General features: G+C 33.6%; 1 protein-coding gene across 2 annotated transcripts; it reads right to left on the bottom strand.

Moving 5' to 3' along the window:
* Positions 1 to 7,818: 7,818 nt before the first annotated feature.
* On the bottom strand, positions 7,819 to 13,184 carry LOC132726127 (uncharacterized). Of its 2 annotated transcripts, none has more exons than XM_060711396.1 (5): positions 13,077 to 13,184; positions 10,030 to 10,076; positions 9,117 to 9,262; positions 8,408 to 8,572; positions 7,819 to 7,934 (listed from the first exon to the last, which is right to left on the bottom strand). In XM_060711396.1, exons 1-5 carry the CDS (start codon positions 13,077 to 13,079, stop codon positions 7,876 to 7,878), a joined length of 420 nt encoding a protein of 139 aa, XP_060567379.1. In that variant the 5' UTR covers positions 13,080 to 13,184; the 3' UTR covers positions 7,819 to 7,875. The 2 variants fall into 2 exon arrangements, with proteins under 2 accessions (XP_060567379.1, XP_060567380.1); XM_060711397.1 differs by lacking the exon at positions 13,077 to 13,184 and adding an exon at positions 12,591 to 12,615.
* Between the last annotated feature and the right edge of the window lie 175 nt (positions 13,185 to 13,359).

The raw sequence follows: 13,359 nt of genomic DNA, 5'->3' as shown, positions 1-13,359 counted from the left end.
TACCAAATGCGAGCCTGTTAGACAACTACAACTGACAATGCCTATCAAATGTATACTTTATTCATAAGTAATATAACAAAATCGTATTTTGTAAGTAAACATAGACGGTGAATGGAACCCTAGTCTCCAAAATGTCCGACAGGATACTCACCTGTATATTCATTTGGCTCAAATTGCACAGGGTTTCAACCAAACTTGTATTTTGATTTTATTATGATTCATTATCTTTATTATGATTTACTATAGCATCAAAGAACAAAGTTTACCTTATGACAAGCATCGTTCTTCACACTGGAACAACTTATTGTTGTACAAATCTGCCAGCACATAGATGTACTAAGCTATTCCATACCATATCCTTCTTGCGAGTATATAGGCACTGGGACTCTCGAAGAACTGATATTCTTATCCACGTCCGCTTCATCACTCCTCCATGGTCTAAAAAAACACCAGGGTTTACAAAATAACATTCTAATCTTATAATGTTAATATTTATCATGTCTTTACAAATTACTTTTCAAGTAAGCAGGTAATTATCAATGTTTCATTGGTTTTATATTATATGAAGGCCCATGCTTTATTATATGCCAGATAAAGGCCGTCAATTGAGTTTCAGGGTAGGGCAAGTTCATGCCTAGTAGAACCACTTACCTTCCAGTCTAGCTAGCTAAAAGACTATCTCCAATAGACAATTCCTATCAACTGTTTGTTGAACTAGCTGAAATTTTTTATCTCTTAAATAGATGATACTATGCAGGCACAAATAAACGGTTAAAGTATAATATTGTAAAATACCTAATTTCTCCATCATGCCAGTTTCAAACCAATGATACACATGCAGCTATCCACATCCTCACGTCTCCGCCACAATGTAGAACTAGAACACCAACATCTTCTTTCCAGGGGTTTCCAAAAACACAAAAAAAAAACACAAAACATTAGAATAGGGGCAAAAAAAACAAACATTTAAAGAACCTGGCAAGTAGATCTGTAAAACAAAAATATAGGTATTAGAGCAAACAAATACAGGCATTTCAAAATCTAATTTATTATTTACATAATTAAACATATCAAACATAATCATATTACAACAATTCTTAATACACAAGTCATAGCATAAAAAGAGTAGGTTAAACATGAAGCAAGAAGTCTAAAGGAGATAGGAAGCATACAACTTACATAAAGATTTTTTATAAATCGCGAGTATATCAACAAAACCGCGGGCGTATCACGTAGTCTGGCCAAATCACATTTTATAACAAGAACCATCAACAATAACTTCAACTCAACTCATAACTAACTACAGGGGGTGCAGGGATAACTTGCATAAAGATTTTTTTTAAATCGCGAGTATATCCAAAAAAAAAGCGGGCGCATCACGTAGTCTGGCCAAATCACATTTTATAACAAGAACCATCAACAATAACTTCAACTCAACTCATAACTAACTACAGGGGGTGCAGGGATAACTTACATAAAGATTTTTTTATAAATCGCGAGTATATCAACAAAACCGCGGGCGTATCACGTAGTCTGGCCAAATCACATTTTATAACAACAACCATCAACAATAACTTCAACTCAACTCATAACTAACTACAGGGGGTGCAGGGATAACTTACATAAAGATTTTTTATAAATCGCGAGTATATCAAAAAAACCGCGGGCGCATCACGTAGTCTGGCCAAATCACATTTTATAACAACAACCATCAACAATAACTTCAACTCAACACATCACTTACTACAGGGGGTACAGGGATAACTTGCATAAAGATATTTTTTAGTAATAGCGAGTATATCAACAAAACCGCGGGCGCATCACGTAGTCTGGCCAAATCACATTTTATAACAACAACCATCAACAATAACTTCAACTCAACACTCACTAACTACAGGGGGTACAGGGATAACTTACATAAAGATTATTTTTATAAATCGCGAGTATATCAACCAAACCGCGGGCGCATCACGTAGTCTGGCCAAATCACATTTAATAACAACAACCATCATCAAGTACTTCAACTTAACACATCACTTACTACAGGGGGTACAGGGATAACTTACATAAAGAATTTTTTTTATAAATCGCAAGTATATCAACAAAACCGCGGGCGCATCACATAGTCTGGCCAAATCACATTTTATAACAGCAACCATCAACAATAACTTCAACTCAACACATCACTTACTACAGGGGGTACAGGGATAACTTGCATAAAGATATTTTTTTTATTAATAGCAAGTATATCAACAAAACCGCGGGCGCATCACGTAGTCTGGCCAAATCACATTTTATAACAACAACCATCAACAATAACTTCAACTCAACACATCACTAACTACAGGGGGTACTGGGATAACTTACATAAAGATTTTTTTTATAAATCGCGAGTATATCAACAAAACCGCGGGCGCATCACGTAGTCTGGCCAAATCACATTTTATAACAACAACCATCAACAATAACTTCAACTCAACAAATCACTTACTACAGGGGGTACAGGGATAACTTGCATAAAGATATTTTTTAGTAATAACGAGTATATCAACAAAACCGCGGGCGCATCACGTAGTCTGGCCAAATCACATTTTATAACAACAACCATCAACAATAACTTCAACTCAACACTCACTAACTACAGGGGGTACAGGGATAACTTACATAAAGATTATTTTTATAAATCGCGAGTATATCAACAAAACCGCGGGCGCATCACGTAGTCTGGCCAAATCACATTTTATAACAACAACCATCAACAATAACTTCAACTCAACACATCACTTACTACAGGGGGTACAGGGATAACTTGCATAAAGATTTTTTTTATTAATAGCGAGTATATCAACAAAACCGCGGGCACATCACGTAGTCTGACCAAATCACATTTTATAACAACAACCATCATCAATAACTTCAACTCAACACATCGCTTACTACAGGGGGTACAGGGATAAGTTACATAAAGACTTTATTCTATAAATCGCAAGTATATCAACAAAACCACGGGCGCATCGCTTAGTCTGGCCAAATCACATTTTATAACAACAACCATCATCAATAACTTCAACTCAACACTCACTTACTACAGGGGGTACAAGGACAACTTACATAAAGATTTTTTTATAAATCGCGAGTATATCAACAAAACCGCAGGGCATCACGTAGTCTGGCCAAATCACATTTTATAAGAACCATCAACAATAACTTCAACTCAACTCATGACTAACTACAGGGATAACATACATATTTAAAGATATTTTATAAAGCGCAAGTACATAAAAATAGCATACATCAAGAACAATATAAACGATCAAATACAAAAGTTGTAAAATATTATCACACTTACTTTATTCACAAAGAACGTCTTCTCGGCGCGAGTTTCCCACAAAAAATGACCTGTTCAAATGATCACGTGGTCTGTAATCTGTGAAGCGGGAAATTCGGCATATTCCGCCGTGCTTCTCAACTCTGACCTTTTCATTACTGAAATATTGTTGGGCAATATTGGCCCGAGACATTTGAATATTCAATGACCTTTTATCGGCAATCATCGGAATCCGGCATAACGGTTCCGTCGAGAATGGGAAATCTTAATTTTATAAGTACACAGGGGTGGCAGGATAAAGCCATATACGAAAACACACCAACAGGTTAACATTTGAAAGATAATATATGGCCTGTTAGAGTAGTGGTTAAGGTTCTTGTTTCGCATGCGGAAGGTCGTAAGCTCAAAGCCCAAAACAGGTGAAACTTTTATTAGGCCTTTGAATTAAATTATTCTATTTTTGTTTTACTTTTTATTTTATTTTTTTTGTATATATATATTCTTAATTTATCAATAATCATTATTTTAGATATTTTTCCATGCATTTGATATAGCTTATAATGTATGGTGGCTGATTTGGAACACTTTGCGCGTTGCGTTGTCGATATCGACAACACAACCTATATCGTTATCTACGGAATACCGTTAGGGCTATCAAGGTTAGACTTTCTAATCCAGAGGGCGACAATGCGACAGTACGACAGTGCGATGACGACAGTACGACAGTGCGATGATGACAGTGCGATAATGTGATGACGACAGTGCGACATTGCGATGACGACAGTACGATTATGCGCCAATGCGATAGTGCGATGGTGACAATGCGATAATGCGATGGCGACAGTGCGATAACGCAATGACGACAGTGCGATAATGCGATGGCGAGAATACGATAGTGCGATAATACTATCGCGTTGTCGCCATCGTACAATCGCACTATTGCATTGTCGTCATCGCAAAATCGCACTGTCGCATTATACAGAAACTCTGTCACTGCTTTAGCAACTCCCTATACATGCAAAATATCACAAAGAAATAGGTGCTTGGCCTTGTAGATTTTTTGCTATTGCTGAAAGTTTGTACCCCCCTGTAAAATTACTTGTTTTTACCGAGCATGCTGTTAAAAAGCAATGTTTACAAACAATGGCTGCCTTGACATCTGTAATTAACAGCATGCGATTTTTAACCATGTTTTCTTTGCCAATGATCATATTACATGTCACAAAAACAAATTTCATGCTGAAAATGCACTTTAAAGACAACCAGTCATTTAAATCCACAATATAAGGTCTAGACAAAATGGGTTCTATACTATCTATACAACTAATTTGCACAAATATATCCTTATGTCATATGATATGGAAGAAATATTCAACAAATTGCCATACAGTTTAAGAATAAACTGGCTTCATGTGACACTATTGCAGAAACCAAATTTTCCGACACTTCGATCAATTTGGAAAGAAAATATACAAGTTTGTGTTATCGCTACTAGATCTAGATATAATAATAATAGATCTAATAGAATATAATAATAATAATAATTATAATAATAACAGATCTTATAATAATAATAATAATTATAATAATAATATTATTATTATTATTATTATTATTATTATTTATAAAAGTGTAATTTATAAAACTAATTAAAACCATCAACTTTTTTGTGTACCTATGTTTCGTATTATATATTTGCCCTGACATTGACTTAACGTTATAAATCATGATTAATTGCTTTAGTTTTTTTCACGACATGTTAACAATTGATATGTAGATAAATTCAGTATCTGTACTCTGAATCATTTGAAATGCTTAACACGCTTCCACTTTTCAAAATGAGGTAAGTACCGTGGTGTTTGCTAATATGCAAGTATTTCAGTGGAAGTTTCATATTTATTAGTTATTTTCTTATCTTATATTGCGAAATAAGCACGTAGAAGTACGGAAGCTTATCAGGGCCTCATCTTATCTAAAAGTTTCTAGTCATGTCAACTTGTTTCTTCTCGTTTTGCCAAAAAATGTTCCATGAAGACGTTATGATTAAATCGCAATGCATAAAACATTCCATGAATACGTTATGATTAATACGTAATACGTAGAAAGTTTATATCATTGCCAAAAAACTGTTGTTAAATTACGTGAGATATGTGTCAATGCGGGAAAAGTCTTTGCGTCTTAATAAATATTTCAGCAAAGTCGTGAAATCACGAAGTTCCGACAGAATTTTTGTCAAAGAGACAAAAGCTTCAAGCATATCGAGAAAAATTCAGTCGAAAGCCTTAAAGTTTCTCACCTTTGTCAGGAAATTTTATTGAGAAATACAAAAACATCTTATCAATTCGAATAAAAATAAGTCGACTTAGCGCAAGACATCTCACCAACTGTAGGCCCTGATACGCTTCCGTATGTTTCCATATTTGACGTCTAAATGCACTTACTAACATTTTACAAAAGTGTTAGCTCGCGACGAATACAGGCAAAAATAAGAACAAAAGAACGCAAAAGATAAAGTATTTAGAAATTAGTTTAAACATATTTATTTTAGCTCGATTGCGAAACAAGTTCTTGCAACTTATATTAATCACTTTAGAGTCCGCTTCCTGAAACCAGCCAGTACTGTTGTCGTATGAAGAAACATGGTTTGTCCAGAATAGGGCTCGAACCCATGATCTCTGGGCTGAGAGGCAAACACCTTAAATACTAGGACACCGCTCCCCTTGAATGAAAGTTCTATTGCATGACAGCGTGCAATTAAATGAATATGTGTGCCCGGATATTATTGTGAAAATGCTTAAGGTTAGATTATGGTCACCCTCATACTTTGTGTGAACAATTAAGAACGCACGGACTCTTTCAATTTTAAGATAAATGTATAACAATTTGAACATGCAAAATCAATGAATCAAATGCTAATCAAGGTTCTGTTCTTATCACATAATGCGGTGTTTATAAACAGCTTATGCATTCCATCTTTTACATGATGCGTAAGCATGCCATGAATAATCGCGTGATAAACTACAATCACAAGCCAAATAAATATACAAGGTACATTTATATAAAAATATATATGACGGTGTGTCTCAAACTTATCCCTTACAGACACTCAATCGTCTATTTATTTAAGAAGCGATATGGGTCTCGTTGGTGTGTTTATCGGCTTTTTGAAGTTTTATTTTGGTGCGTAGGAATTGACAACAAAGTTGTTGGTCTGTCTTTGTTGTTGTTTTCTGTTGTTCTATTTCGCTCCCTACTGTCGCTAAGATAAAAAGAATATTTAACAAAAGAAACAAAAAAACTTTTTTTCAACAGAAATATTTCATCAACTTTTTTCATAATTTATATTTACGGATCAGAGTGGATTGTATTGTGTTAAGATCGGTGCTCGATAAATCATTCTTCATCCCCCATGCATGTCAGTGTCAAATGATGTGATTCTGGCGCTATTATGAATGAGTAGCATGCTTAAGATGACTGCTGCTCATTTGGCTGCTTACAAATTGCCTTAGATTTTTCTGACATTAATTATATCAACAATTCCTAATATCATCATGGATAAATCCTATGACGTTAGTGTATGTGAGATATTGTCAGCATTTTACGAAAAAAATAAGAAGAAGAATGCTCTATAATTGTTGCCTTTAAAGGTGTTTTATCCTTTTTATCGGAGGGAGAGAAAAAAAAACAGCCGAATATACATGTACATGAAGTATCTGGCCCTCCCGATTTTTATTCTTTGTGTACAGTGACAATAAGGCATGTTAGCATATTCACCGTGCATATCCAGTAACGCTGGAAAGTGCAATTAATGTAAAAGTAACGCCGAATCTGTATAACCTAAGACTTTTGTCAAACTACAAGTGTCGTGTAACAATAGAAGGAAACTGGTAAAATAAGATTTAGCGATTTTAATAAGATAACCGCAGCTACTTCAGTGCTTCCGTCACGAATTCGGCGTTACCTCGTAAAAATGGTCTTAATTAGGTTTTATCTGCTGATTAATTACGTATCATATGACACGAGTAGATTGAAAAATGTCTCAGGTAAACCGAATATAAAATATCATAAAGTAATATGTACGTTATTGTATTTAAAGATATCAATTGAGACTAAAAATCGCCATCAATACGCTAGACAGGTCGTCATTTTCACGAATGATTTTGAAAAATTAACGTTTTCATGGAAATATTTTTGATTTTTGAGCTTTAAAGCATTATGTCTCAGCAACCGTATGCGCTAACTCATTTCTTCCAATTCGGTGTACAATAAAAAATATTGGTTCATTTTCTTATTGCGGTGCTCGTTTTAGCCACTAAAGTCCGCAATTCTGCGTTACTTTTGCACAATTCCAGCGTTATTTGCACATTCCTGCGTTACTGGATACACACGGTGATATTGTTACTGTTTTTTACACGGCTGTTTTAAATTTATGATGACTTATTACTTTGAAGAACTATGCTGTATCTAGTTTTTTTTTTACAAAGAATAACTGTTCTTTCAAAAGCATTTATTTATTCATAAGATGATAACAATCAACAAACATGTTTCTATTGCGCTATCTTCACCCACTGGATTACAAACTCTCCTTCGCTGACTACATTGTCGTCTGCAAGAAGAACAATACAAGTTTAAATAATCTAAGTTCAAAGAATTATTACTAATAGACCAGTGGTAAGATGTGATATAAGGAAACCAAAACCACGGATTTATATTACATATATATAAATCCGTGCCGAAACACATCGGAATAACCCTGCCAGTATTCATTTCTGTTCCTTTAACACATCAAATGACAAAAACTGAAATGACGGGATTGCTCTAAAATTTGTAAATTGTTACTAAATTCCCATTCCCTCCTACAAATGAAAAATATTGTAACTTTGGTAAAAATTAAAATTCGAATTAGATAGTTTTATAGAGATTTCTTTCAATCTAACAAGCTTGGTACTTTTGCATGATTGTAACAGTCCTTTGGCACATATTTATACTAAAAATAAGCATTTATATAATTAATTAATATTGTAATCAATTATGTTAAAATGTTAAATATAATTCTTTTAAAGCATTTGATGAACTCACGATTTCTGTCAAAGAATACAAAGATGTAGGGCATGTCAGTTTGATCGATGACAAAGTCGTCGTTAACATCGAGGTTTAAAAACATAGCAACAGCCTGTTGCACCTCACCAATATTATCCAAAACCCACAAGTCTACAAACTCCGTTGACGTCACTTGTCCATTGGCTGTGTAAGACAGGAGGAGTTTTAATCATATAAAACATATATCATACTATTAAAAAAAAGGCAATCTAGTTCAAAGTGAAATATACTAAGAATAAAATGTTATACTTTCAACAACGAATATTGATTACGAAAAAAAATGTTCTAAAGAATACAGAAACGCAAAGAGTATGTATAAAAATCTGGTTTTTAAAGGCACAATATGCCTCAGAAACAAATACATTTTGTTACTTTTTATTAATTTTATAATGTTTAAGTTATGGTTTTAGAGAATGTGAGATGCTTGTCACCAGGAGAAAGTAGCAATAAATGTGAAATAATTTGTCATAAAAGCAGCAAAATGTAAACAAAGTAGTATTTTCCACACAAAATACAAATTTCACTATAAATACACTTATTTCAAAAAGCAACAGATGAATAAGATGATTCAGATACTTGGCCAATAGGTAATATTTTGGATACTACAAAATTACATCAAAAAAAGCTGTTTAGAAATAAAAATTAAAGTATTTTTGAGGCATAATGGGCCTTTCAGGAAGATACTCACTATCGTTGTCAAAGTCTTGAAACACTTGCTCGAATTCGCTATATTCCAGCACTCCGTTACCATTCCTATCTGTTAGTTTGAAGATATTTCTGGCCTGGGGACTGTCATCTATTGTACCGGAATTGTCATGGATAGGTGCACCGTGACTGAATGGTTAATAAGCAGTTATGAAATATAATTTATTTGACTAATAAAGGTTTATAACGTTTTTCGTTTATACATAGTATAATAGTTATTAACAAAGGAAAATGCAAAATTACGGATGGCAGAATTAATTAGCACAAAATGCAAATATCAAACAGACATTCTGCTTAAATCACCAACTCACTGAAAAAGAACAATGGATTAATTAACATAAAAAGTGTTGCATTGATTTCAGTTAATTTCATGTCTACATGGAAAGGTTAACACTCTGACCAATTACAATACAATAACTGGAAATATTGGTAGAGACTATTTAATGATGCCGAAGTTACAAAGTGGTTATACAAAGCTGAGGATCTCGCTATAGTAAATACAGTTTCATAACCATATATAATGCTAATTGAACAAATTGCGTTCATCTGTTAGCCAAAACACTCAATAGAAAAAAAAACTTCGATAATAACCTACTGGGCAAATAGAACAAATTTACTGTTATACAAGTACGGGACGATACAAAGTAGAGTGGATGGTAGTAACACGAGCGAGGTAATACAAAAGCCCGCACACCAAAAAAGAGCAAACTTTAATCGAAAGAAATTCAAAACTTGTTGAAGTTTCTTGCTTTTTGAATGCTTTAAAGTTCGATTTGAAGAAAGAAAATAAAGTACCAATGAAATATACTTTAAGCTTCAAAATTACAACGTTGTAAAAACAAGTCCTTGTGAATTTCTAAAGTTTTAAAAATTAAATTAATAAATGAAATACTTACGTCACCTGTAAAAAGACCAAAGTAAATGATAGAAAAACGGAAAACATCTGAAAATTAAAATGCCAGAATTAGGTTTACATGTTATTTGGGGTTTTCTGTTGATTTTGTTGTTGTTTTTTTTTTTTGTTGGTTTTTTTTTTTTTTGCTTTGTTTTTTATACTTCTTCATTTTTTTTTTTTGTGGGGGGTCTTTGTTGTTGGATTTTCCCATGAATTATGATGTATGATAGCAACTCAGGCGTGACATTTAGCTCACGTTTTTACCATCCTTCAATACCTATCTATCTATTTATTTACTTATCCTCAACTGAATCAATGCCATTATTTGCTCATCTTCGGACAAAAAAAGAAAACAACAAGTCTTTTCAACTAAACGTTTGGTCAAAATTAAAAGAGTTTTTGTATTATGCTTATAAAAATAATGATTACGTAAATAAAGTTGGAACTATAATAGGAATGAAAAAGAAAACATTTTTGCGCGAAATATTATTTAAAAATATTTGGCAATACTGATCTAAGACTTTTTTATTTTTTGAGAGGTTCCGTAATTTATTGTGATCTAGGCATAGGGATTAATGGTAGTATAGTTCTTGATCCTTTCACCAGTAATACGGTCCGGCCCGTGGCTGAATGATAAGTACAACGGAATTGTAACCACGTAGTTGCAAGTTCGAATATCCGACAATTTTTTTTCTTCTTTTTTTTTGCAGATTTCATTAACTTTTTTTCTTTACATTACATGCAAACACGGGTTGACTAGGTATATACTCGTATTTAATTTCTAGCGTGTATTTCCATTTCAATTTGATATTTCTTATAAATATATACAGGTATTTCTATATGTAAGGCCGTACAATGAGTCACTGACATGCAGGTTAATTTCATCAAAAACGCCGCCTCCGTGGTCGAGGGGTTAGAGTCGATGACTTCTAATCCAGTTACCTCTCTGGCGTGGGTTCGATCCCCGGGAGATGCTTTGGTAGTTTAGCGCGGAGGAAGGTAGTCTAGTACTGGTGTAACTCTCCAGGAACGATGGTTAGGAAACTACCCGCCTATATGACTGAAATACTGTTGGAAAAGGCGTTAAGTGAAACAAACAAACAAAGTTCATCAAAATGTAATAAAGCATTGCTAAAAGGAAAATATAAAAATATGATAAAAATGATTCGGACCGACAATTTGAAACAGACAGCCTTGCACCTTGTCTCTGAGGCTAGTAAGTCAAGTGTTATGCTGGTAATTTTACATTTTGCATATACTGTTGTACTATTAAAAATATTTTGACATCTACTGTTTTGTACTTAACATTTAGATTCGTATGGTTCAGTTCGGATTCCGATAAGTACCGATAAAAGGTCATTGGACTAGTTATCTAAGGATCGCTGGCCTCGTGGGTTCAAACCAGGTCAGGGGCAATCCGTTGTTTCCTTAAGCAAGAACCTTTACATTTATTGCTTAGTACTGGTTAGTTGCGGAAACGGAGTGTTTCAATAAGTTTATAGCTTCCAACACAATCGAACTAAAATAAAGTTGTATAAATTAACTACAGTCATTGAATATTCAAATGTCTCAGATCAATATTGCCAAATAATACTTCAATTCTGCTGTTTCTATAAAAAATATATATATTTATTGCACGGAACAGATAATTTAATCTCATAATACATTTAATACATAATACATTTGTAACATCAAATTTCATTGGACAACAATGATGGTTATTTAATACTGCACCATTTGTAACGTTGTTTTTCATTGAATAATCGTGACGTTTATATTATTAGTTATAAAGATTGTTGACAGGTTATATGGCCCTATATAAACGGCTATTTGTAAATATAACCCGAGCCGCTAGACAAGGGTTATATTGCAAACAGCCGTTTATATACGGCCATATAACCTATCAACAATCTTTATAACGAATTTATAATACAGCAAGCATCATTTTTTAAAGAAAAAAGTAAGATTAAGATTTTTCATGAGTCGACAGCAGCCGTGTATTTCATATGTTATTTTGGTTTTGGAGTGATATATGTGGATATATTACCTGCTAAGATTTTATATCACCCGAGCCGTTAGGCGAAGGTGATATTTTATCTTGGCAGGTAATATATCCACATTTATCACTCCAAAACCAAAATAATAATTTTATTACCCTTCCCCTGCCGAGTTTAGACGATTTTTTAAAAAAAATCATTGCTGTTTCAAATGAAACGTCCAAATAAGATTCCCTTTAGGGTACCCCTTCATCACAACATGACGTCACATAAATACATGACGTATTTTTCCCGTACCTAACGAATGTAAACAAGAGAAAAGGAGTAGTCTATTGAACGCACTTTTTTGTAATTATTATCAAGCTTTCATGAGGTCATATTTGTTTTCAATACTGATGAGAATATGTATCATTACTCTACTTTGGTAAATATTTATCATTTGACAGTTAAAAAGTGCTTGTAAATCGGAATTTACACCGCGTAAAATCGAACCGTACGCGCATCACCTCAGCGCATGTTGTTTACAACGTGGGGTACCAAAACGGGGAAATTTAGTGTATATTACCCGTCTGGCTCGGTAATATCAATTTCTTTCGGGTGATCAATATCCAATCAAAAAGGCGGAAAAAATCTGGAAGGGTAATAAAAATCTATATAAACATCACGATTATCCAATGAAAAGCGACGTTACAAACGTGCAGTATTATAAAGCTTTATGTACACGGCTTTGCAACTAAGCAACTAACCTTATAACAATCATTGAAAGTTGTTGTACGGTATTACATTTTGTTATTATTATTCATGTATAACGGTACATAAATGGTTATAAAACCTGATCTGCTGAACAAACAATCGTTTGTTCTGGGTCATATAACCCATTAAAATTTGTAAAACCAACAGTGAAAAAACACACACACACAAAACTGCAACTGCTCATGAAAATATTGTTCACCATTTTAAATTACAATGTGTTTCATAAATTTCATAATTTCAAAAGTTTCGCTAACCAAAATGAAGGATTTAAATGGCTACATAAGAAAAGTAGACTTACCATAACTAAAAGCAGATAACAACTAAATGCCACAATCGTCCGAGGTCACAAAGTTTGAAAATCATTCCATAAGGCACTTTTAAGTGCATGCGTTATCTCCAGACATGTATATTTATATTTTTATGTGAACTCTCTCGGTGTGTCTATTTTCGTGACTTGGACTATAATAGTGCAGGACAATTTAATCAAATAATGAATATATCATATAAATGTCATTTTTGTCCTATATGGCATCGTTCTTCCGAGGAATTCTACATATAGATTTTATTCTTTTGCGAGTACT

Source organism: Ruditapes philippinarum, unplaced genomic scaffold (genome assembly GCF_026571515.1).
Source record: "Ruditapes philippinarum isolate M1 unplaced genomic scaffold, ASM2657151v2 ctg3064_1_1_1_1, whole genome shotgun sequence".
In the NCBI taxonomy this organism is placed as follows: Eukaryota; Metazoa; Mollusca; class Bivalvia; order Venerida; family Veneridae; genus Ruditapes; species Ruditapes philippinarum.
Note: the sequence above shows the minus strand (reverse complement) of the source record. Positions and strands in the feature narration are given on the sequence as shown.

Coding starts and splice junctions, on each gene's coding strand:
- LOC132726127 (XM_060711396.1), bottom strand. Junction 9,263..10,029: donor TTGGTCTTTTTACAGGTGAC/GTAAGTATTTCA, acceptor TTAACCATTCAG/TCACGGTGCACCTATCCATG. Junction 7,935..8,407: donor TGTATTCTTTGACAGAAATC/GTGAGTTCATCA, acceptor TTCTTCTTGCAG/ACGACAATGTAGTCAGCGAA.